General features: G+C 42.6%; 1 protein-coding gene and 1 non-coding gene across 5 annotated transcripts in view; one reads left to right on the top strand and one right to left on the bottom strand.

Annotated features, from left to right (window-relative positions):
* The window catches only part of CHD6 (chromodomain helicase DNA binding protein 6), a 196,248-nt gene that overhangs the window by 134,890 nt on the left and 36,315 nt on the right, over positions 1 to 25,043 (bottom strand). For 3 of the 4 annotated variants that reach the window (XM_056122086.1, XM_056122089.1, XM_056122087.1), the window contains exons 2-3: positions 17,132 to 17,239; positions 932 to 987 (exon numbers count right to left, since the gene is read on the bottom strand). In XM_056122086.1, coding sequence (XP_055978061.1) covers positions 932 to 964 — 33 coding nt within the window. In that variant the 5' untranslated portion in view covers positions 965 to 987; positions 17,132 to 17,239. Of the gene's footprint in view, positions 1 to 251; positions 321 to 931; positions 988 to 17,131; positions 17,240 to 25,043 lie in introns of all 4 variants that reach the window. The other variant, XM_056122088.1, reaches the window with a different exon arrangement.
* Positions 23,123 to 23,255, top strand: LOC130030893 (small nucleolar RNA SNORA40). Its single transcript, XR_008793554.1, has one exon. It is a non-coding gene; the product is annotated as a small nucleolar RNA SNORA40 (small nucleolar RNA).

The raw sequence follows: 25,043 nt of genomic DNA, 5'->3' as shown, positions 1-25,043 counted from the left end.
TAGTAGTGTTGTCCATCAGCTGATGCCTCTCAGAGTTAAAGTGGAAGAAATCCATGTGTAGACAGCATTTAGTCACTGCTATTCCTGCAAAGAATTGGCAGTCAATGAGGCAACTATTTCCCCCAAACAAATTCTTTCGTTTTAGTTTCACAAAGACCAACCCAGTAGGAATAGACCAGAGTTCCCCTTCCTCTGCCTACTCAGTGCACCTCGAGATTGGAACAGAGAAGAAAGAGGCTGGATCCACCCACCCAGTTTGCACAGGGTTCCGGTGAAGGGGAGGAATTCACATCTCTCCGTTACCACGTGGGCATTCAGTTCTGCAAAAGGAAAACCAATCCATCAGAGAGAGCTACTTCACTTCACTGAGCCAGGCTGGCTGGGATTGCTGAGTTCCTCGGAAAATGTCACCGCCCAACATACAGAAATACCAACTGTGACAGAGATCCTAGGAGGATGGGTCACACAGGCCAATGGTTTTGCCACCTCTTCTCCTCTTCCAGAAACTAAAGTCAAGCTGTTGGTGTTTATACTCCCTTGTAAGCTACCTATAGTCTCTGAGGAAGCTTCTACAAAGTGATATAAATAAGAATTTTATTAACAAGTATGTTTTAGCTTAACTATCCAAAATAATATTCGAACTATTTCCAAGAAATTGATCGCATTCCTCATTCATAAAATTGAGAACTGTTCCAGGAGAGAAAAAGTTATTATTATTGTTATGGAGCTAACCCGAGTATAAGTTAAACTCCAGCAAGTCGTTCAAAACACATTTAGTCTTTCGGTTACTACACGGCAAAGAGGAGGGAAGCAAAGCAGCGGGGTAACTGGGAAATGCTACGAGGTAAAGTCAAAATTGCCGGTGTCTTTTCCTGTTATTAAAAAGCAAATAAATAAAAGGCACTAGTACATGCTGGATATGATCACTTACCTGCTTCTCTTTCTTCTGTATTTTCATTATCATCTATTGAAGGAAGGTACTAATTTCTGTAAAACATAAAAGGCAACTATGATGATAAAATCCAAAACATTCCGATCAGCTTAGGAGTAATTGTGCTACGCAAGGAGCACAGGGAACAGATGGTTCTAGGACAGGTACAGACACCTGTAGCCAGCAGTCTTCTGGCCCAACAACCAGCAGAGTCCCAAGCCCATTTAGTCCCATCCCAAGTCCTACAACTTACAACTCCTTTACGGGTAGAATCAGATACAACTTTGTAGGCAAGACAAGTTACAAAAGATGTTGACATATTAAACTACAAAGGAAAGGAAGAATACCAAAAATAATGATGTAGAGAGGGAACAAAGATTAACTAACCCCTCATTCTGGGGGTGAGGGTGAAGAAAAGGAGAAAAGAATATCTGCAACTGATAAACCAAAACACACACACACACACACACACACACACACACACACACACACACAAAAGAGCTGAGTTTACGGCAGTTCTCCTGAAGGAGGCAGACACTGGGATGACAGGATGAGTCTCTAGCATTGATCATTTGCTCTTGCAGAGTTTGATGTTTTAAACAACGGGCATAGCAAAGTTCATTCTATTCGTAACTCAAACAAATTTTTAAATGATACGTTCAACTGTACCTTGGAATTGAATCTCTGTCCCTATCCAAACCATGATACCATCAAAGGCAGAACTTTTCTCATAGATGACTTCTGAGAACCATAGGATAAGAGCAATTGGCTGTGGTACCCTGTAAGTGCCCTACTGAGTGGGAGAAGAGAGAAAGTCTCAGCTCTCACAGTCTCACCACTCTCCTACACAAAGGGCGGGCACACAGATCTCAGCTTGGTGCCAACACTGCCAATTTAATGTTTACCTTGACTCCCTGGACATCCTGCAGAGCTGCACATGGCCGCTCCCTCAGGAAACCACCCTAGAGGCACAGCCTCCACCTTAGGTTCCTAAGAACTTCCCATCCACACATCAAGGTGATGCAGAGTCATCCCGTTTTCTAAGTGACATCAAGGAGTGTGTGTATGATGCAAACAGAAATGTGAGCTGTTTGTAATCTCCATCATTCTCGGGGCCACAATTAGAGGTTATCAATTTAACAGTTGTCCACTTAAGTCCCCGACCCCTCTCCCTGGTAGCACAGCCCCCTTCACTCCTCCTTCCCCCTACCCTGAGCCCAGGTCAGAGGCATTTCCTATGAAAGGATTGTAAAATGTTACCAGGATATTGTTAAAGGACACAGGGCCTTGGAGGTAGTAAAGTGAGAGTAGGCACAAGAATCGGGAGGGATGGCACAGAAAAGAACTGGCTGACACAGGAAAAGGGGTATGAATCATCAAGAATGTTCCAAAGAATCACTTTGCGGAATTAGCATTTGGTGGATATCAAGCATTTGGTGGATATTAGCATTTGGTGAACATCGTATCAAGGGGGAAAAAATCCAGAGAAATGGTAAGATGCTCTGAATCAGGAAAGTTAAAAGAATGTTACCTGCTAGGGGGCCAGAGAGATAGTACAGTGGGTAGGGCTCTTGCCTTGCATGTAGCAGCCAGGTTTGATCCCCAGCACCACTGTGGTCCCCCTAAGAGTAATCCCTGAGTGCAGAGACAGGAGTGATCCCTGAGCACAGCCAGATGTGGCCCAAAAAAGAAAAACAAAACAAAAAAGAGAGTATTACCCCTAATCTAGTAATAGCCAGTTCTAGGTAAACTTTGTTCGTATGATTTATCTCATTTACCTCTCAAATTCAAATGATCAGACCAGAAACCAATACACTAGCCAATCACTAAACGCCACAAATCCTGACTCTTAGGTACTTAAATAAAAATTATACCCAACAAAATGAAATCATTAAAAAAAATTCCAATGGCGGTAAAATTACTTTTAATATGAAAAGAATATACTGTTATAAAGACATCAAAAAAAAATAATTTCCAATTACGTGAGTTAGAATTCAAATTAATATTGGGGCCAGAGCAACAGTACAGCTGGTAAGGATGCTTGCCTTGCTTGCAACTGTCTTGGGACCGTTCTCCCAGCAACACCATGAGTGTGACCCAGAGTGCAGAACCAGGAGTAAGCCCTGAGCAGCACCAGTGTGACCCAAAAACAAACAAACAAAAATAATTCAAGTTAGCAAGGCCCAACACTGCCAAGAATGTGGCAAAAACAGATCCAACAAATCACTGCTAGTGGCAGGTTTGTTTCAAAAGTCACTGGAATGAGCAACGATTCCCTGGACCTGTCTCCTGAAGTGTGCCCAGGCAATACACCACAAAAATACAAGACCTATCCCAATCTTTTATTTGCCCAATTCACTTTTAGGAATCCGTCCCAAGGAAGTGAGTCATCAGCGAATAAACCTGGGCCTGAGTGGAAGCTCAGAGGGAAAAATTGGGATGAAATAGGACAATCTGAGTTGGACGGATTGTAGAGGGGTTAAATATGCTTGTCTTGCATGAGGCTGAGGACCCCTGCCCACACACACACACACGCATGCACACCTCATATGGCTCCTGAGAACCACCAGGAGCGGTCCCTGAGTACCTCTGGATGTAGCCAAAAATGTAATAATAATAATAATAATAATTTTAAAAAACCCTCAAAAGCCCACCACAGTGCAGCTCGAGCCAGAGAGGACCCCAGGGGTCAGGGAAGTACGCGTTCTCTTAGAGCGGAGAAGATGCGAAGAGGCAGCTCAGCACACAGAGGAAAGGCAAGGGAGGCAGTGGGGCTGACCCAAGTAAGGCCTGGATGCGGTTATGGAGCCAAGAGTCAAATTCAGGGACTGAAGGAGAAGAGGAGGCTGCAAGATTGCAGCCCAATCAGTCCCAATTCACAAGCCACTTCACTGCACCTCCGCCTGCACCTCCGCCGATATTCAGAGAAAAGCCCACCTCGTTCTGGAAGAGGAGGCGGCAGCAGAGGGGTGATGAAATCCAAGTGAGTGGGAGGAGCGTTAGAAAAACCGCTCTCGTTCACGGAACGCAATCTTCGGCCAACCACTCGTATCACGCCTGTGAAATCACATACACAACTTGATGGGCCGTCACACACCAGCACTCTGCCACCCCCCAGGTAACAGTTGCCACCCACCACAGAACAGGTGTTCAATAAGCATTCTTGGCTTTGACTTCCTTGAATAGTGCCACCTAATTTATTTACAAAGCGTTCTCTAACCATTATTCTTATCCCTTAACTTCGGGGGATGGGGGGAAGGTTTTTTCTCAGGCTTCATTTTAAACAGCAGGAGTAAATGAAAAGACACATGGAGCATCCTAGCAATGCTGGAAACAGTGTTAACAGTCGCTGATGCTGTGCTGTCATCAGTCAAAAATTGCGGTCAGATTCTTTTGGCTCAACAGAGAACAAGTCAAACAGTAAAGTCAGTGTCCCACAATTTAATCGGAAACATAATGCAGACATACTCTGGAATTCCTTACTGTGTGGGCAAATCAGAAATTTGTCCAGAGGCAAAAATAAAATGTATCACTTCTGAATTATCTTAAGACTGGATTGATCCTGCTCTCCTATGAATGTAGCATTTAATTACCTTCACAGAAAGATAAGCTGTATCAAAAGTTAACAATCGAAGAGAATTCCATTCCCTCTTATGTTCTCTATTCTAACAATGCCTCTATTATGAAAAAAACAAGTGCCAGGTTTCAATAAAAACATTTTGAAAGGTTGTTTTTCTTTCTTCTTTTTTCCCACCCCACTACTGCTGTCTACTCCCCGCCCCCCACGTCCAAACTTCTGCAACAGAGTTTTGGGGCTGTGCCACTTTCAAGCTCCTCAGTACTGTGCTAGTGAAACTATAAACTATAAAACGGGGGACCAGAAAAATAGTACAGGAGCACTTGCCTCTCACACAGCTGATCCAGGCTGGTCTCCTCTCCAGGCACCATGTTTGGTCCCCTGAGCACTGCCAAGAGTGATTCCAGAGCACAGAGCCAGGAGTAAGCCTGGAGCACAGCAGAGTGTGTCCAGGAAACAGAAAGGACCGCTATCAGGGTCCTTTGTAGTCATAGAGATCATAAAAGCCACCGCTCCAGACAAGGATAGGGACCTTTGCTGCTAACAGCACCCCTCTGTTCCCTCAGGCACGTGGGGACAAAAAGTATGTGTGAAGCAAGTTTAAAAATAAGACACTTTTTTCACAATGAACAAGTATTTATAATCTCTCCACGCCCACCCTTAACGCCGAGGTGGGTTCCTAGGAAGCATGATGAGGATGGCAGGCACAAGGGCGGCTCTCCCAGGTGCTTACAGGGCAGGGGTTCCAGAAGGGCATATGGTGCTGTAACTCGGGAGAGTTCATCAAGAAGGCAGAGACATCTTGGGGATTCTCCCTTCCGGCGAGACCTCTATCCAAGCACCTCTTCCAAACCTCCATGGAGGGAGGTTTCCACACCCCACCTCCAGGGGGTACTCACTCTCCTTCACAAACTGGAGAAACTTATCCAGTCTTTGGCTGGGTTTGATAGAATCTTCAGGAAGTTAACAACAAGGCTCTGGGGAACCAAAGCGCAGTTGACCCCAATCAATCCCAGGTACCACAGGTCCCCTAGATCTCCCAGAAGTGATCCCTGAGTAGAGAGCAAAGAGTAAACCCTAAGAACATCCAGGTGTGGCCCAAATTTTTTAAAAAGCAGAATAGGCAAAATCTTTGAGGCTTCAAGGGGGAAAAAAAAACTGAAATTAAAAATTAAAATTCCTCATAACACAGAGCACTGCGTAAGGGACCTGCTTTCTGATCCTGATCAACTGCTCTGCCATCTTATATCATCCACCCACCCCTCTTTGTTCAGCTAAACCTCCATGTGGAAAATCCACTGCCCTTTCTGTTCTGGTCTCTGAGGCCTCAGAGCTCAGCTCATGGTGCCATGTTTACTCTCAACACCCTAAGAGCATCTGTGGGAAGCACGAAACTAGAGAAGCAGAATCACCACAACCTCACCTTTTCCCTGCTGGTGTACACCTCCAGTTGTAGGCGGCCTAGCAGCCTTTGGGAAGCATCTCTGTTCTGGAGTATAGAGTCCAGCGGCTGATTCTGGACTCTCAAATACCCGCAGAATAAATGAGTGAATAAATCGAAAACTGTAGAAAAAGCTGAGGGCTCTTTCTGAAATGGCCACCTCTTTTTTTTCCCCCCTCCCCTTTCCTGTTTAGTCTACCCTATTCCCATAAATGTCTCAGCATTCTCTGTTCACACTCTTCCTGGGCCCCTGGGGATGGCTCAAAGGGTTGCAGTGGACCCTATTTTGCATGCTGAAGCCCTGGGTTCAACGCACAGTTCCCTGAAAATTACAGAGAGCACCTCCCAAGTACCACCCTGGGCACAGTCCGAAGCATAGCCAAGTGTCCAAACACAAAACAAAACAAAACAAAACAAAACAAAACAAGCCACCTCTTCAAAGAAATATATTTACTAAACATAAAGACTTGGGAGCAAAGTTAGAGAGATAGTAGAGCAGGAAGAGTGCTTGTGCTGTACGCTGTCCAATCATGGGAAGAAGAGAGGAGGAAGGGGGATGGAGGAACAAGGGGGAGGGAAGAGGGAGAGAAGAAGGAAAATTATTATTATTAATAGTAGTAGTGGCAAGGGGCAGGAGCAACAGTACAGCAGGTATTTGCCTTGTACACACCAACCTATTTTTCATCTCAGGCACCATAAATGGTCCCCTGAGTTCTGCTCTCCTGAGCGTAGAGCCAGGAATAAGTCCTGAGTACCACTGAGTATTACACCCACCTCCCCCTCCCCCCAAAATTCCAGGGTTTTTTTAACTCCTAATACTTGTCTTGCAAGTGGTTTGATCCCTGGCAACAAAGACAGTTCCTCAAGCATAGCCAGGAATAAATCCTGAACACTTCAGGGTGTGACCAAGAATAAAAACAAGAAAGTTCAAAAAATACAAAACCTTAGACAAAAATAGTAACAGTCCCATAAATGCACTCCTCCCATTTTGAGAGGCCCTTTCCAGAGAAAATCTTTTCATCTTTAGCTTTTTCTTGCTGCCACTTTGCATCATGTTCCTTAAAAAAATTTTTTAAAAAATCCTACTACTGCTAATTTTGTAATTTTGTAATCCTAATACTGTCAACTTTTGAACATCTCTACTGGCTTCCTCCTATGGAAGAGGAGTTGGCAATTATTTTCATAAAAGGCCAGATAATAAATATTGTAGTCTCCGTGGGCCATATGGTCTGTCTCTGTGGCAACTATTCAATTCTGCCGCTGTAACACAAAAACAGCCATAGACAATATGCCAACAAATCGGTCCGCCTGTGTCCCAATAAAACTTTATTTACCAAAGTAAGTAGTCTGCTGCTACAGAAAATGAAACATTAGCATCGCAATACAGATATTACCACCATTACTGATTGAACCAATATGTAATTCATAATTAAGCCATAAACTCTACTGCTAAAGGTTTATGTACTTTTCCCTTAAGGACAATAAATATCTTACTTTATAATGTTTTGCTTTCTATGAATTGCTAACTTATGTCAAATGTCCCCCTGCTCACCCCCAATCCTAAAACTAAAACTGTTCCATGCTTTCCCGCTGAAGTTCTTGAATCTACTGCAGTCACCCTTTTGCTTCTAAACTGCTTCCAGGCCCCCCTCCTGGGAGTTCTCTGCATCTTCCTGGCAATCGCTTCCCTTTGTCCCCCATCAAGGAAGGACTCTCTTTGTCATTCACTCTCAGGAGAGAGCTGAGACAACAAGTAACTCCCCAGGAAATCCAGGAACAAAAGGCAAGTTTCTGAGCTCTCCAAATTTTTATTTCTAGTCTCCCTTGATAGTTTGGTGATAGATGGGAAACTGATTTCCCCTCGGCATTTTAAGAGTTCCACTCCGCTGTCCTGTCCCTTTCACCATGTGAGCCATGTGAGCCAAGAACCTGAGCCATCCTGTCCCCTCATCATTTCTACGTAAGCTCTCTTTTTCCTGGAAAGCTTTGTTGGATCATCTATTTTCATCCACAAGACTGGGCGTCAGCAGGTGGATTATTTCACAACCTGAAAACTCTGGTCTCAGTTCTAAGAAATCCTCTTGTGTTATTTCTTCCTAAATCCTTGCCTGCTGTTTTAATGAAACTCCTATTACTGCGTGTGAACATTTGACCTATCACGGTCGCTACTTCCAGTTTTCTCTCACATAAAATAAATAGCTTTTCTGAGAAGCTTCCCCAACTTTATCTTCCAACTTTTTAATAGCTAATATTCGAACATCCAATAATTCATTTTTGTGTGTGAACCCATATCTTTTTTATTAATCTCATAAATTTATGCCAACTAACAGACATTGAAACAGTATTCAAATGGTCACTCTTTTCACTCAAAGAAGACCTCAGTCAGGAAAGGAATGTAGCTGAGCAGTAGAGCACCTGTGCTGTGTGAGTAAGTCCTGGGTTCGAACCCCAGCACTAATATACACACACACACACACACACACACACACACACACACACACACCCCTCCCTTATCATATAGTAAAAACATTTTTGTATAACTGAAATATTCAAGCTGGTGTGACAAAAATGCTTCTTTAACAAGGTCCAAGCACTGAGTATCACTGGGAGTGGCCTCTGGATTGCTGGGGGGGGCACCCCCAAAAAAAAGAGGGTCGGGAATACAAGATCCACATTTGTTTCAACTACTCTTCTATATCTAATGCATAGAATAGGATTTGGTGAGTGAATAAATTAACTACATTAATATTTAGACACGAACTCCACCAATGGCGGGTCCAAAATGAAGGCTGAGATGGGTATAAGAGAAAGATGCAGGACTTGGAATAAAAACGTTTCTCTTGGGGCTGGAGGACTAGCTCGTTTGGGTCCACCTTGCAAATAGACGGTCATGAGTCAATCTCCAAAACCAAAACGGGGTGCTGAGCTAATCCTGACAGCTCTGCTGCGTCATCTGGCAGCTCCACTGTCTGCAACCCCCAGTGTCTCAAGAGATTTCTGTCTGCACCAAAACAAGCAAGAAAGGTGCCAGCTTCCTGGCCAGGCTGAGTGCAAGCACCACTGGGAGCCCTGACAAACAGTACAGCCGGCATGCGCAGAGCGCCACAACTAACATGAGCTGGAGTGACAAGAAAAGGAGTGCGGCCAAGTGTGATGTGAGCCGTGGTCATCGGAATAGTGCCGTCAACAACAAAGGCAATGACTGACTGGGTGGCACTGTGGACGGTCCCTGGCACATTGCCAGCAGTGGTCCCTTAGCACTGCTGGGTATGGGCCAAAACTCCACATGAACAAATAAACTAAGAACAGAAACAGAGTAAGAATAAACTTATTCTACTAATAATTCTGACGATAGAGTAAGAATTCTTATTCTAAAAATACCTTTCTGATTCTAAGAAAACTAAGACTACGTTAGTCTTAATCAATTCCACTTCTTGACATCTACTCCAAGAACACAAAAACAGTAATTCAGAAGAACATGTGTATACCTACCTGCTGTGCTAAGAACGGCCAAGATACGGAAACAACCCGAATGTCCGAGGACAGAGGATGGAACAAAGCAGCTATGATGGACAGACACAGTACAATACCATGCAACTCTGAGAAAAGATAAAATATTGCAGTTTGCTCCAATTTGAATAGAACTAGGGGCACCATGTTAAGTGAAATGAGTCTTACAGAGAAGAAGAAATACCAGTTAGAAGATTAAATACCAGAGGACTGCACTCATCTGTGGTACAAAGAAAAACAAATAAGGGAACAGACAACATCAAATAAAGACAAACCCTTGGCCTTCAAACACAAAACTGAAATTAACAAAGTAACAGTGGAAAAGGGGTTGGGAGGAAGAAAGAGGTAACCAGAGCTGACATAAGGATAGAGCCAGAGAGTCTGCCCACTCTGGTGGTACCGAGGGGCCAGTAACTTTGCTCATCAAGACTATTTTACATGTTACCTCACAACAATATACACATAAACAAAAACAGCAACAATGTTTTTACTAACTTAATTATATTTAATTTCTATTCTTTATAGCTAGCGTCACATTAATGTTATTTCTGCTATATTGCTGTATGTGATGTGTACAGATGAAATGGCAGAAAGATATAAACTAAGGTAGCTGTGTCTCTGTGCATTAGAAACATTCCAACAAGGTTAGATGTACAAATCAGAACTGAATGGGACCACTGAGATCAAACAGCCGAATACCTTTATTTTAATAATGAATGAAACACATGTGAATAATACAAGAGAAATGTCAATTCAAAATCCCAATTCATCTCTTCAGTCAGAGAAAATCGTTTTAACTTCTAATCTGGTGATAAAAATCAACTTGGTTGGTAGAATCGCTATTAGAGCTATTTATTCTCCGTAGAGACAGCCAAAAGCAAGAGGCCAGACACTATCAGAGCTATCAAATACCACATTGTCAAGTAAAGCCTAACTGTACTTTTTGTTATCCGACCTAAAAGTCAAAGATCATATCTGTAGACACAGAAATGAAGAAACCAATTTCTTGTCAGCCGAGCCCACTAAAATCAAAGTCTTCAAAAGTCGAGCTACAGGGTCAGGGATGTGGTTCAGTAGTAGAGTACACACCTTGCATGTATGAGGATCCAGGTTTGATTCTCAGCCCCGAGCCCCCCAAAAGAGGTGGAGGTGGGAACTGGGAGATAGCTTTGCATGCAGCCAATACTGGGTTAAATTGCCGATACCACATGGGCCCCTGAGCACTGCCGAAGCTCCAAGCACAGAGCCCTCCCCAAGGACACCCCTCCCCCCAGTACATACACATAAACACTAACAAAACTTAATGTTAAGCCTGTAGGGAGGGGGGGAAAAAGGCTTAACAAATGATACTCCATACTGTTTCAAGGACCTTCGCCAGTAACACAAGGCCATTTAATAACTATACTTTAAAACTTAGTCCTATAATAAGTTCCTCCCCACTTGGGGAGTTCCTTTTCTCTTCTACTTTACAATACACTTTTCTACTTTCTAAAAAATTTAAATACGGGGCTGGAGAGATAGTACAGTGGATAGGGTATTTGTCTTGCATGCGGCCGACCCCGGTTTGATCCCCAGCATCCCATATGCCCATATGCTCAGCATCCTAAGCGCCACCAGAAATGATTCCTGAGTGCAGAGCCAGGAGTATCCCCTGTGCATCTCTGGGTGTGACCCTCCCAAAAAAATACACACACACACACTTTAAAGTCTTTTGTGTTTCATCTGGGGAACATAAAGCAATAAAATGGGAGACTAACACCCAGGAGTGGCCGAGATTAGTACCAGGAATTTTGCTCCTTGACTTGGAGGCCAGTCACACGTACTAGGGGAAAAGGAAGCTCAGCTAGAGAAGAGAGCACCAAATAAAGGGTATTAGGAGGATCCTCCCAGGGTGGGAGAAGCATGCTGAAAGTAGATTATAGACCAAACATGATTGCCACTCAGTGCCTCTCTTGCAAACCACAGGACTCAAAAGGAGAGAGAGAGAACAAAAGGGAATGCCCTGCCACAGAGGCAGGTGGGATGGGGGAGATGGGGGGTGGGAGGGATGCTGGGGTGGTAGAGGATGGGCGCTGGTAGAGGGATGAGTACTTGATCATTGTATAACTGAAACTCAAGCACAAAAAAATTTGTAAGTCTATAACTGTACCTCATGGTGTTTCACTAATATAAATAAATAAATAAATAAATAAATAATAAAGTCTTTTGTGTTTTGTGCAAACCGAATATGTGGGGGGAGAGAACTGATAATTATACTTTAATGCCATTTGTGTTTTGTGGAAACCTCTGTGTGTGTGTGCACGCATACACGTGTGTGTGTGTGTGTAGGAGGAGGAGTTGAAAGGGAGAAGTTTTAGAGACCATGAGGGAGGTGAGTACACTGGTGATGGGTGCGGTGTTAGAATCAAGTACACGAGAAACAATCATGAGCTATATTGTAAAGTACAGTTCCTCAATCAATAAAAAGATCAAATTAAAAAAATGTATTACCTTACATACAAGTGGTACTACATGGAAAGTATCATGCTAAGTGAAATGAGTCAGAAAGAAAGGGGCAGACATACAAAGATTGCATTCATCTGGGCAACATAAAGTAACAAAATAGGAGACTAACACCCAAGAATAGCCGAGATAAGTACCAGGAGGTTCACTCCATGGCTTGGAGGCCAGCCGCACATGCTAGGGGAAAAGGAAGCTCAGATAGAGAAGAGAGCACCAAATAAAGGATGTTGGGAGGAACCTCCCAGGATGGGAGATGCACGCTGAAAGTAGACTATAGACCAAACAGGATTGCCACTCAATGCCTCTTTTGCAAACCACAGCACCCAAAAGGAGAGAGAGAACAAAAGGGAATGCCCTACCACAGAGGCAGGGTGGGATGGGGGAATGGGGGGTGGGCGGGATACTGGGATCAGTGGTGGTGGAGAATGGGCACTGGTGGAGGGATGGGTACTTGATCATTGTATAACTGAAACCCAAGCAAAAAAATATGTAAGTCTACAACTGTACCTCATGGTGTTTCACTAATAATTTTTTTTAAATGTATTACTAGAATAAAAATGTTTTAGAAAGCTATAAAACTTCATGAACATATTAAAAGTCACTGAACTATTTTTAAAAATGCCTTTTGAGAAACAATAATGCATTCTGAGAAACAATAATGCCTATAGACTTGAGACTGCAAAAAACACCTAGCTTCTGAACACAAGGATAATGGGATTGCTACCATTTATTCAATCTTCCTAAGTGCTGTTTTTTTCCTTTGTAGAATGGACACCAAAAGCATCTTTTGAGAGAAGAGATGGATGAGTTCTATCTCAATGGACTGTCAGAAGGCAGTGAAGACTGAAGCACAGTGAAGGAAAAAAATGTAAACTCAGATCAGGAAGGGTGAAGTTGTCAGATTATTGCCCAAAAGTTCACAATTAATTACTCAGAAGTATAAGAATGACACCTCCTGGGTTCTGATTCAGACTTCTTAACAGTACATCAAGCGGCCTTGTAGATAAAAGTAAATAGCAAATGTGTAGGTCAGGATTTGGAGATTTTCTGTTTGGGGAACTCAGAGAATAGGCAGAGGTCAGAAAAATGTCTGTAAGTGAATCACAATAGTCTACATAAAAAGTGAGGGGGAGCTCTGTCGGGGGGAAAAAATAGCTGGAACAGAGAGCTGATTTTTGAACCACCTCTGGGTCATTTAGGAACCAATTACAAGAGCTTGAAAAAACCAACATCCACAAGGACTCTTTAAGTACATTATAGACAAGATAGATGGATGGACCCTTCAGATAGCATCTGAAGGAATAAAATAATTCATAAGACAAACAAATAAAATCTTAAGAAACAAAACTTTAATCAACTGTTTAAATTCTTTATATGCACAACAGTCTTCCAATTCAATTCTGAATTATTAAAATCGGTTTTAGAGTAACTGATAGTGAGGAACTAATTAAATTTACTTAGATTGCTATCCAAGACAATGGTAAACAAAGTAACCACACTGAAAGAATTTCAAAAGACAATAATCAGCAGTCTTTACCTCAACATGAATTGAGAGAAAAATCACATTTTCGTGATCATCTAGGATCAGCATTCCTTTCCACAGGAAGGAGGAGAGCCTGCTCACGTGTTAGATCCATAACCTAAAAACATCAACTAAATCTGTGGAGTTCTTACACTAAGAGACAGTCTTTTCTCCTACTTCTGTAATTCTGGTAAGGCAAAATGAAAGTTAAAAAAAAAAAAAAAACCCTTCCCCCTACTGTTTATAAACAACCGATTCTATTTCTGACACAAAGTCTCTTCCATTCAGGTCTGAGGGCAGAAATCCTGAAGCATCATTACCCCGTCTCCAGCACTCCTCACTCATCTGCACAGGGGTTACTCCTGGCTCCGCACTCAGGAATTAATCTCCTGGCGGTGCTCAGGGGACCATATGCTGGGAATTGAACTTGGGTCGGCCGCGTACCAGGCAAACACCTTACCTGCTGTGCTATCGGTTCAGCCCCGAGAAGGAATGTTTTTCAAAAAATTGTTTGCTTCGGGGCTGGAGCAATAGCACAGCGGGTAGGGCGTTTGCCTTGCACACAGCCAACCCGGGTCCGATTCCCAGCATCCCATATGGTCCCCCGAGCACTGCCTGGAGCAATTCCTGAGTGCATGAGCCAGGAGTAACCCCTGTGCATCGCTGGGTGGAACCCAAAAAGCAAAAAAAAAAAAAAAATTGTTTGGTTCTTAATCTTCTTTTACCCTCAAGTCCCCATTAAAAGGGGCTGGGGTGGGAGGTAGACCAAAGAAATACTACAGCGGGCAGGGTACTTGCCTTGCACACCCCATAGGGTCCCCAAAGCCCACCAGGAGTTATCCCTGGGTGCAGAACCAGGAGTAAGCCCAGAATACAGCTAGACGTGAACCCCCCTCACCACCAATTAAAAAAAAATTTTTTTTAACAGGGTTCAGAGAAACAGTACAGTAGGTAAGGCACTCCCAGGAGTAATCCTGGAGTGCAGAGGAGCAGGAGTAAGCCCTGAGCATTGGCAGGTTTGACTCACCCCAAAATATTTAAAAATAAAAACTGTTTTAAAAGAGGGTACTGTCCTAAATACACAGAGCCAGTCTGTGGAGGAAGACATCACATCAAGCTGCTGCACGACGTGACAAGAGATCAATTTTAGAAGCTCCTGCCAAAGCAAGAACAGTCAGGCTTGGGTAAAGGGGAGACTGGTGCCCCAACAGGTACCATCAGCCTCTGAGATCCCCCCATTCTCCCACGCCCGTCACCCAGAGGCCACCTCGGGCTAATGTGAGACAACTGAGTAACACAATCTACATTATATGTGGATCACCTAATTTGTCCAACAAATTGGCATAAATAAATGTGGTCAACTTCACATTAATATTCTACTAGCAAACAATATGTTAAAACTACTGACTCCTAGAAAAATTAATGAAAGCAATTTTCAGACTGGCATGTATCACTCATTTAAATCAGTAGTTACTTATTCAGATCACTGGACTTTTCAGACTGATTTATACCAGAGTAATTTATATCACTGATCTTTTCAGAGTTTTCAGACTGGCATCTATTATTCATTTATATCACTGATCTGAGAATTCACCTCACAATGGGCAAGAGAACCACAGAGAAGAGACTGTTGGTTTAGCTGGTAAAGAGTATCAATTTCAGGATCAAAATACAACCATCTTTAAGCATAAATTTAACTTCACACCTATCATCTCCCACTTACACTGGTATGGTAAGAAAATAAGCACTAATTAGGTGACTATATGGAATAAATTTATAAATGAAAGGCCCACTAGCTAGTTCCACCACTATACTATTTGGGCTTTCTACCCCGTGTTCCCAAAGTGGGCAATAACAGCCCCATCCCACCCCCATCCCCGGTAGGGGTACTGATAGTCTTGGGTGTGACTGGGGGACAGGGGAGCACTTTGTTCTTTTGAGGACAATAGATTTGCAGAAGGCACTGATTCTATCCTGCCCCCGCCCCCCAAAGAGGGATAGTAGGAAAAATAGGCTTGAGAACTTCTGTAGAGTCTACCCTCAAAATAATTTAAAGGCTAAAAAATATAAGAAAACACTGGCATGGGAATTACTAGGTTCTCAGCCCTTCCTCTTAGAGGTTTATGGTCCTGCCCTGGCCAATGACTGAGGACCACCAATGATTCAGAGCGAGAGTCTCCAGATGAAATTACTAACTCTGTATGCAGAAAAGGGTTAATTCTAAATCTATACTGTCACTTTTAACAACGAATGAGCTTTAAACAGCTCATTCCAATCTATGATTCGCTGTACATTTTATCCAGAGTAATGCTCAAGTCTCTTAGCAATCTTTGCTTTCTATGAACTGAACTCCTATCTAGATTCTGTGTCCTCCTCGTAGATCCAGGCTCAATTCTCAGTTTGGTGGAGCCCTTTGATTCTGCCCTCAAGAGTTATCTACTCGTGATCAAACCACAGTACCGAGAGACTGGAGAGACAGTACAGCAGGTAGGGCATTTGCTTGCACACAGCCGACGTGGGTTCAATCCCCCCACATCCCATATGGTCTCCCAAACCCGCCAGAGTGATCCCTGAACACAGAGCCTGGAATAAGCTCTGAGCACCACCATTTGTAACCCAAAAACCAAAAAGAGAAAAAAGAGAAATAAGAAAGAAAAGCCACTGCACAGAGCTGCTTTTGCCTGCTGCTGATTAAAAGTCACACAGAATCTCCTATCACCACCAATTTCTGAAACAAATGTCTATAGTTCCTATTAATAACTCTTACATGGGAGTTACTACTGCAGGCTTCCAAAAACCTGAGCCAGGAAAATACAGGTTCTGGTGACTCATCAACTGCTATAAGAAGAAGGGTATACCATGACAAAGCTAAAGCAAAGACAGTGCTTACAGAGAGCAATGATATTTTACTGAGACTAAGAACAAATACTGAAAGGCCATCGCACACACACACACACACACACATACACACAGGCTTCAATTCAAAAGGTTTGGTAAGAGTGGTGGCAGGATAAGGAAGTAGAAGTTACTCTACAGAAGATCTAAGTATTAACTTTGATTCCAAATGAAAAAGAAAGATGGTCTGAAAATTCTTTTTTCTCTAAATTAATCTATTTTTTTAACACAAGTTAAACAATCTTCAAAAAGGTTTCAAGAAATGAAAGAGGGCTCAGGTTGAGTGAGTCAACAAATGAAGAGTCAGTAAAGGGATTAAGGTTCTTGCTTTGCATCCTGCCAACCCCAGTCCAATCTCAGGCCAACACAAATGGTCCCTTGAGCACTGCTAGGAGTGATCCCTGAGCACAGAGCCAGGAGTTAACCCTGACACCACTAGGTATGGTCCCACAACAAAAAGGAAAGGGGAGGGGTGCTGAGATACTCTGCATTATTTTTACATTCCCCCTTTCTAGATTGGATCTTGTTTTTTTTAAGTATTGACTTTTAGAATCAGGCTACAACAGTTTTAACTTGTTCAGTCACATAGCATTTTTTAAAATGTATACCTTTTCCCAAACTGAAAGCACTTGCGAAACCAACAACCACATCCCAAGACAGAGCAATATTAGTACTAGAAAAGCCCCTGCATGCGTCTTTCTGATCACTGCTCTCACTCCACTGGCTTCTAAATAGTTTTGCTTGTTTCTGTACCTTATAAAAGTGGAATCACATAGTATGCACTTATATCCATATCTGGCTCCGAGTTCGCCCTTCAGTGCCTGCTCTGTGACCATGCACTGGACTCGGTCAGCATTTCCTCTGCGGAGAGAAATGAGAGAGAGCATGATGTTAAGCTTGGTCAGCAGAGGGCACTAGAGGGACATAGGCGGTGGAAGAGAACATGTCTTTGGGGCTCAAGAGTCCAGTGCTGGGGTGGGTAACTCAGTGGTTCAGCACTTGCCTTGCTTGTGTGGGGCCTGGGTTCAAGAAACAGAGCACCGTGCCTTTTGCTAGCTCTATCTTCCACGCCCACCAACAGGGAGAGCCACGTGGTAGAACCTGGCCCAGCTGCATGAACAGTTGCCTCTTTCTCAAAGATTATCTAGAACAGCACTTCTAACCAGGGAAACAGAAATACCACGAGGCACCCAGGATATGCCAACAGGACCACAAGAGAAACGTGGGAAGATCGACATCACGGGACTAGGGGGTAAAGCACCAGGATGGGTGGAGCACAGGAGGGAAACTAGATTTGGAAAATGGCTGAGAAACGCTGATCGAAAAGCTTTAATCCACTCGGACTTACCTAGACATCTCAATAAAGCAATCATCCCACACTTTTTTCCTTCTCTAGCACATATATATATATATGTATATATATATACACACACACATATATATATCCTAATATTTACTAGCATTATTTAATACCCTATAATTTCTGCTCTCTTGTGATCCTTCTTCATTCTGTATCCTTCTCAATCTGCAAAGCCAAAGATGAACTAAAAAATACTTTTTTATGGTTAAAATAATAGCAACACTTGTAAATATCCATCTGAAATCAAAAGTCAAATCGCTGGCTAATGCATATCTATTAAAAAGTGAGGAAAAAAGACAAAAATGACCTGGGTCAGTGTTCCTCTGAGCACCACCATCAGCATCATACCAGACACGGTGAAGCAGCAGAGAAATTCACCTGCAATAATGCAGACAGAAGTCTGGGAAGGACACAGGCACACAAGAACTCTCTCACCTGCCTGGTGAGGAATTCAAAATAAAAATCATGGTGATTCAGTAAAAATAAATAAAATAATTTTTTAAAAAAATAAAAGGGCACACTGGATTAGGAAACAACAAAATCCAAAACAATGATAAGGATGCTTACTGAATTGAGGAGAACAATAGAGCTAGCCCCAAGGAAAGAAAATGTGTAAGAGAACTTCAAGAAGAATTGACTGATCTGAAACAGGAGAACTGAAAAATACAACTGGGGGGCAAGAGGGATGGGGAGACAGCTTAGAGCCGCAGCACGTGCTCTGTCTGCATGAGGAACAAGTTCCATCTCCAGCACCACATGGTCCAGAGCACTGCAAATAGCAATCCCTGAGCACAGGGCACCAATATGACACTGGTGGGTGTCGTTCAAAAAAAACCCAAAAAAAAACGACCCCACAATGAAGGAACTAAGCAGCAGAATGACGCCAAGAAGAGGAACTATTCAGTGAGGGCAAGAGGCAGGGAAACATTTGAAAGAAAAAAAAGGAGGGGGGGTAATTTTTTTCAATTTTTCAAAATTTTTTTAAATGAAGAAAACATCAGGGACCTATGGGAGAAACAATATCTGAATTGTTGGTCACAGAAGGCAAGGAGATGGGAATGGCATTGGTCACACTGAATTGGTCACAGAAGGCAAGGAGATGGGAATGGCATTTTATTTTATTTTATTTTGTTTTTTGAGTCACACCCAGCGATGCACAAGGGGACCACATGGAATGCTGGAAATCGAACCTGAGTCCGCAAATGCCCTACCCACTCTACTATCGCTCCAGCCCCAGGAATGGCATTTCAGGGGAGAAATTATAACTATAAATTTATAACTATAAAATTATAACTATAAACTAGAAATTATAACTAAGAATTTCCCCAACCTGGGGATCAAGCCATTTACCTAGATAGAAGAAGCTCACAGAGTTCCAAACAAAATAAACTCAAAAGAATATCAAGACACACTGCAATTAAAAGGCCAAAAGACAAATAGAGATAGAATCTTAAAAAAATTTTTTTACATCAAGAGTAAAGAAAAATAAATTACTTAGAAACCCCCCAGCCCCCATGAGACTGGCCACAGATCAAACAAAATCCTACAGGTCAGATAGGAATGAAATAAGCACCCAAACAAAAATACTCTACCCAGCTAGATTTCCATTCACATTCAAAGGAGTTTTGCACAAAGGTTTACATTAACACTTAGGAGTACCAAACCAGCACTTGAAAATGTACTAAAAGGTCTCTAATGGCACAGAAGCCCTACCTGGAAAAGGACAATACTTACACAAAATGCTAGAAAGGAAGAAGAGAACTATCTGGGCCCAGCATAAAGATCTAAGGCTCATTGCTTTGATCTTAAAAGGTGAGTATAAATCTGGAACTCTAGAGGTAAACCACATGGCTTTCTCCGGGCAAACATACTTCGAAAGCACAAACAAAAAAGAGGAAAATGGAACCTAACCAATTCATTAAAGGCAGGTATCACAGTACAAGGCAAGTAAATAAAGGAAGGTCGATAGAACAACGACTAGCTGCTGAAACACCCAACATCCACATAAAAAGATGGTAAAACCATTTCCTTTATTTCAATAATTTCACCATATCAGTGGCTGAAACTCACCAATCAAAAGGCGAATTAGGCATTTGAATCTAACCTTCTACTGCTGCTTGTAAGAGACATACCTTAATATTCATGACAAAAACAAGCTAAAGCAAAAGGCTGGAAAATAATCTTATAGGCAATCACCTTAAAAAGTCGGGGGGGGGGGGGGGGAAGACCTGAACAACAGTTCAGAGGGTAAGGCGTTTGCTAGCACACAGCCAACTTGGGTTTGATACTCAGTACTCCACATGGTGCCCGGAGATCCACCAGGAGTGATCCCTGAGCACAAAGCCAGGAATAAGTTGTGAGCACCACTGAGTGTGGCCCAAAAACAAACAAACAAAAAATGGGGGGTTGGGGGGAGACCCTTCTGTTGGCCAGAAGACAGTACAGCAGGTAAAGCACTTGGCCTTGCATGCAGCGGACCCAGGTTCCATTCCCAGCTCTCAGCACCCCATATGGTCCCATATCCTGTCCTGAGCACAGAGCCAGGATTAAGTCCTGAGCACCACTGGGTGCAACCAACCCCCCACCCCCCAAAAGACAAAAAGTACTAAAAGAAATGGACTTTATATAATGATCAAGGGAGGGAATCTATACACTCAGTAACATATATGCACATGGGGATGGGAATGGGGGGGGGGGGGTGTGGTACAGTGGTCAGAGGGCATGCCTGACCAGCTCACATGCCAACCAGCTTTAATTCCATAGTCCCTGAGCATTACAGGGTGCAGCCCTGGAGGCACCTGAGCAGCACCAGTCACTGCAGGGCTCTAGCAGCATTGCAACCTCGTGCCCCCGTGTGAGGTCTGGTTGGGAGAACTGCTGCTGGGTATCCTGAGCTTCCCGAGCACTACTTGGGAGAGCCCCCTCCAAAACCAAAAACAGATATGCATCCAAAGAGCATCTAAATATGTAAAACAGAGATTCATAAGTAAATTTCAAAAGAGATCAGCAAGCTGCAGAGAAGTCTCCAGACCCTACACCAGGCTGAGTCTCATAACCAGGGTACCCTGGGTGGAGGGCTCACCCACCCCAACCGAACCCCAGCAGCTGAACACCTCCAGAACCCAATCGCCACCATGCTCACGGCAGTCACACCCATGAACTGCCTCCTAACAGACATAAAGAAAAATGGAGTCAACAATACAAGTAATAGTAGATTTGAATATCACCTCTCACTATTGCATACATACCTCAACCAGACCAAAAAAAAAAAAAAAACCCAAGAAACCAACAACAACAACAGCAAGAAAACAGTGGCCTTAAAGAGAAAACATGGAGAGTAAGTCCTAAGCACTGCCAAGCAGGGCCCAAAAACAAGAGGAAGGGGTTGGTGAAGGAAGACAGAAGAAGAAGGGCGGGGGGAGAGGGAGAAAGGGAGGGAGAGAGAGAGAGAGAGAGAGAGAGAGAGAGAGAAGGAAATAAGGAAATATCGAATATCGGGCATAACAGAGATGCCCAATTCTATTATGGAATTCATTCCCCAACACTTGAGTAAACATTCTTCTCTGGTACACATGGGTCACTCTCCAAGACAGATTAGATGCTGACACAAAATCAAATCTTCATAAAATCAAGAAGATAGAAATCATATCAAGTATTTTCTTAGATCACAATTCTTTGAAGGTAGAAATAAATACAGAAAACTGGAGAAAACTCAAAACTCTTGGGAGCAGAACATTTCACTTCACTACTGACCAACTTCGGGTGAGGGGGAAAAAATTAAAAAAAAAAAAGATTTCTAGTTAGAAATGAAAATGAAGACACAGGATACCAGAACATAAGGAATACAGCAAAACGTGGTACTAAGAACAAAGCTCATATCAATACAGTCATTTATCAAAAATAGTAATAGTAATCATAGTATTGGAAGTCTCAGTCACAGCTCATCTCAGAAACTAGAACAACAAAGGGAGCCCAAAGTAGAAAGAGGGAATAAAAATAAAAATCAGATCAGAAATCAACAATATAAACCTAGAAACACAATACCAAAAAATTAATGTAGCCAAGACATTTTTTAAAAGAATAAACAAGACCAACAAAGCTATAGCTAGACTCAAATGAAAGGGAAGCAGGGTGGGAGTGAGGGTGGGGAGCTGAACCTCTAAGGGATCACCTGATCACACTAATGAATTTCACAGAAATTCAGACAGTATTCAAAGTTGTCCCCCAAAGTCCATGTCCCAATAGGATGACTGGGGAGTTCTTCCAAGGCTTCAAAGAGGACGTGCTACCCATCTTTCTCAAGCTCTTCCTGAAAGTGTAGCACTGTAGCACTGCCTTCCCATTGTTCATCGATTACAGTAACATCTTCATTGTGAGACTTGTTGTTACTGTGTTTGGCATATCGAATACATCACGGGTAGCTTGCCAGGCTTTGCCATGTGGGCAAGATACTCTCGGTAGCTTGCCGGGCTCTCTGAGAGGGGCGGAGGAATTGAACCCAGATCGCCCAGGTCATCCGCGCGCAAGGCAAATGCCCTATCTGCTGTGCTATCGCTCCAGCCCTTCAAAGAGGACATGCTACCCATCTTTCTCAAGCTCTTCCAAAAAGTGTAAAGAATAGAAATCCTTCCAAATAATTACACAAGACCAAAATTACTGGTACTAAAAGCAGACAGAGACATCACTAAAAAATAAAATTTCACAATTTCCCTGATGAACAAAGATGCAAAATCCTCAACAAAACCTTTGGAAGCCAAATAATTGATACATTAAGCAGGTTACACACCATGATCAAGGGGATTTATCCCAGGGATGCAAGGACAGTTCAATATACACAAATCAATTAAGTGCTATAACACATTAGTGAAAGGAAAGAAAACCCACATGATCATATCAATAAATGCAAAGAAAGCATTAGACATGATTAAACATTCATTTATGGTTAATAAAAATAACTAAGTGGATGGAGATTGAAGGAACTTACCTCCCTATAGTAAAGGCCATATGTCACATACCCACAGCTAACATACTCAATGATGAAAAACTGAAAGACTTGGTGAAAAATTCTTAAGGTCATGTGCAAGACAAGGAGGTCCAAACTGACCACTAATAGCAATCACAGTATTGGAAGTCTCAGCCACAGCAATTAGGCAAGAAAGAGAAATTAGGGGCTGGAGAGACAACACAGAGGGTAGGGCGTTTGCCTTGCACAGAGCCAACCCGGGTTCGATTCCCAGCATCTCATATGGTCCCCTGAGCACCTCCAGGAGTTACTCCTAAGTGCAGAGCTAGGCGTAACCCCTGTGCATCGCCAGGTGTGACCCAAAAAGCAAAAAGCAAAAAAAAAAAAAAAAAAAGAGAAATTAAACAAATTATAACTGAAACACATTGATGGGTTTCTGTCTGATATATGGACAAAAACTTTGAGACAGATGCAAAAAAAAAATTATCTTTTGCAATCCAAAACTCATACGTACAGTACTCTGTATGAGTTCTGATACAGAAGAGAAAAACATGATTTAGGGGTCAGAATGATAGTACAGAGGGTAAGGCATCTGCCTTGCATGCGGCTCTCCTGGGTTTGATCCCTGGCATTCCATATGGTCCCCCAAGCACTGCCAGGAGAAATTTCTTGAGTGCAGAGCTAGGAGTAACCCCTGAACGTCACTGGTGTGACCCGAAAACCAAAAAAAGAAATAAAGAAAAACATGATTTACAGCCTCGGGAAGAGCCTCATTCAGAAATGAATCTGTTGAAAAACTCAGGTTTGCAGGTTTTGTGACGGAAATCTCCAAGCTCTCACAGAGTCAGGGATGGGCTACCTCCCTTCTTTCCTTGTTCTTCCAGCAGCCTGGTGGTCATGCTCGTTAATTACCTCTGGTGCCATATAAGCTCATTTGGCTATGATACAGAGACTCATAAATTAATCTTGGAAGAGATGGACAACTTGCAGAGATGCTTACAGATCCCAAAGTCATCATTCAATTAAAAATGTAACTCCAGCTATATCACCCCATTCAAAATTTTAGAATTCCTGGAGTGCATGGCTGCATTCAGAGCCATGCAACATCTCAATACTGTAAGGTAAAGGTAAAAGGTAAAGGCCCTCCCGTTGATCGTCGATTTTCTCGAGCGGGCCCAGTAACGTCTCCATTGGAGACTTTGTTGTTACTGTGTCTGGCATATCGAATACTCTCGGTAGCTTGCCGAGCTCTCCGAGAGGGGTGGAGGAATCGAACTCGGGTCGGCCATGTTGGCCGCATGTAAGGCGAACACCCTACCTGCTGTGCTATCGCTCCAGCCCTCTCAATACTGTATACCACTGATATACCTGGAGTAGAACACCACATTGGATTGATTGTAAAGTATAAGGCAACCAATCTAAATTAATAAAGTATTAACACACAAGGCTTAACCTGTAACAACCACTGGTTAGTAATCTCTTATACAAGGGCCTAATGGCTCCAGGGTGAGATACAACAATCTTCATACACTTTCTTCTAAGGAAATCTTTTTTGATCATTTCTAGTGAATTATTTATAAGAAGCAATATGAAATAAATTATTTAGGGCTTGCTTTTGGGGCAGGCATGGATGGTAGTTGAAAAAAATGGAAATAATGGTAGTAAGAAGGTGTAATGGTGGTGGGGTTGGTGTTGGAATATTGAAATGTAATAAATCATTATGAGCAACTTTATAAAAATAAATCAAAAATTTTTAAAAAGCAAAATGAAAAGAAAAAAATGATTTAAGGGACAGGGGAGGGAGGCAAGCACACAGAAGGATTCAAACTGGAAAAAAAAAGTCAAACTATCACTACTACCAGATGATGTGATACTGTACATAGGAGAAACTCTAAAGACCCCTCCAAAAAATTCCTAGAATAAGCAAGGTGGGCTACAGAAACACACACATACACATAAAGACTCTTTTATAGTCTGACATGTAAAAAATACGAAGAGAAAGAAATTCTTTACAAATCCCATTTATGATTTGTAGAAAAAGTATCTAGGAATCAATTTAGGAATCAAAAAGGAAGTAAAAGATTTTACTAAGAACTGTAAATCACTCCTGAAAAAAATAAAAGACACAGGGAAATGTAAAAATGTAAAACCTTGTCATGGATTTGAAGAATGTAGTTAAAAATAGGGCTGGAGTGATAGCACACTGGTAGGGCGTTTGCGTTGCACGTGGCCGGCCAGGCGAGCCAGGTTCAATTCCTCCGCCCCTCTCGGAGAGTCTGTCAAGCTACTGAGAGTATCGCACCCACACGGCAAAGCCTGGCAAGTTACCCGTGACGTATCTG

Source organism: Sorex fumeus, unplaced genomic scaffold (assembly GCF_029834395.1).
Source record: "Sorex fumeus unplaced genomic scaffold, SorFum_2.1 ptg000044l, whole genome shotgun sequence".
Classification (NCBI taxonomy): Eukaryota; Metazoa; Chordata; class Mammalia; order Eulipotyphla; family Soricidae; genus Sorex; species Sorex fumeus.
Note: the sequence above shows the minus strand (reverse complement) of the source record. Positions and strands in the feature narration are given on the sequence as shown.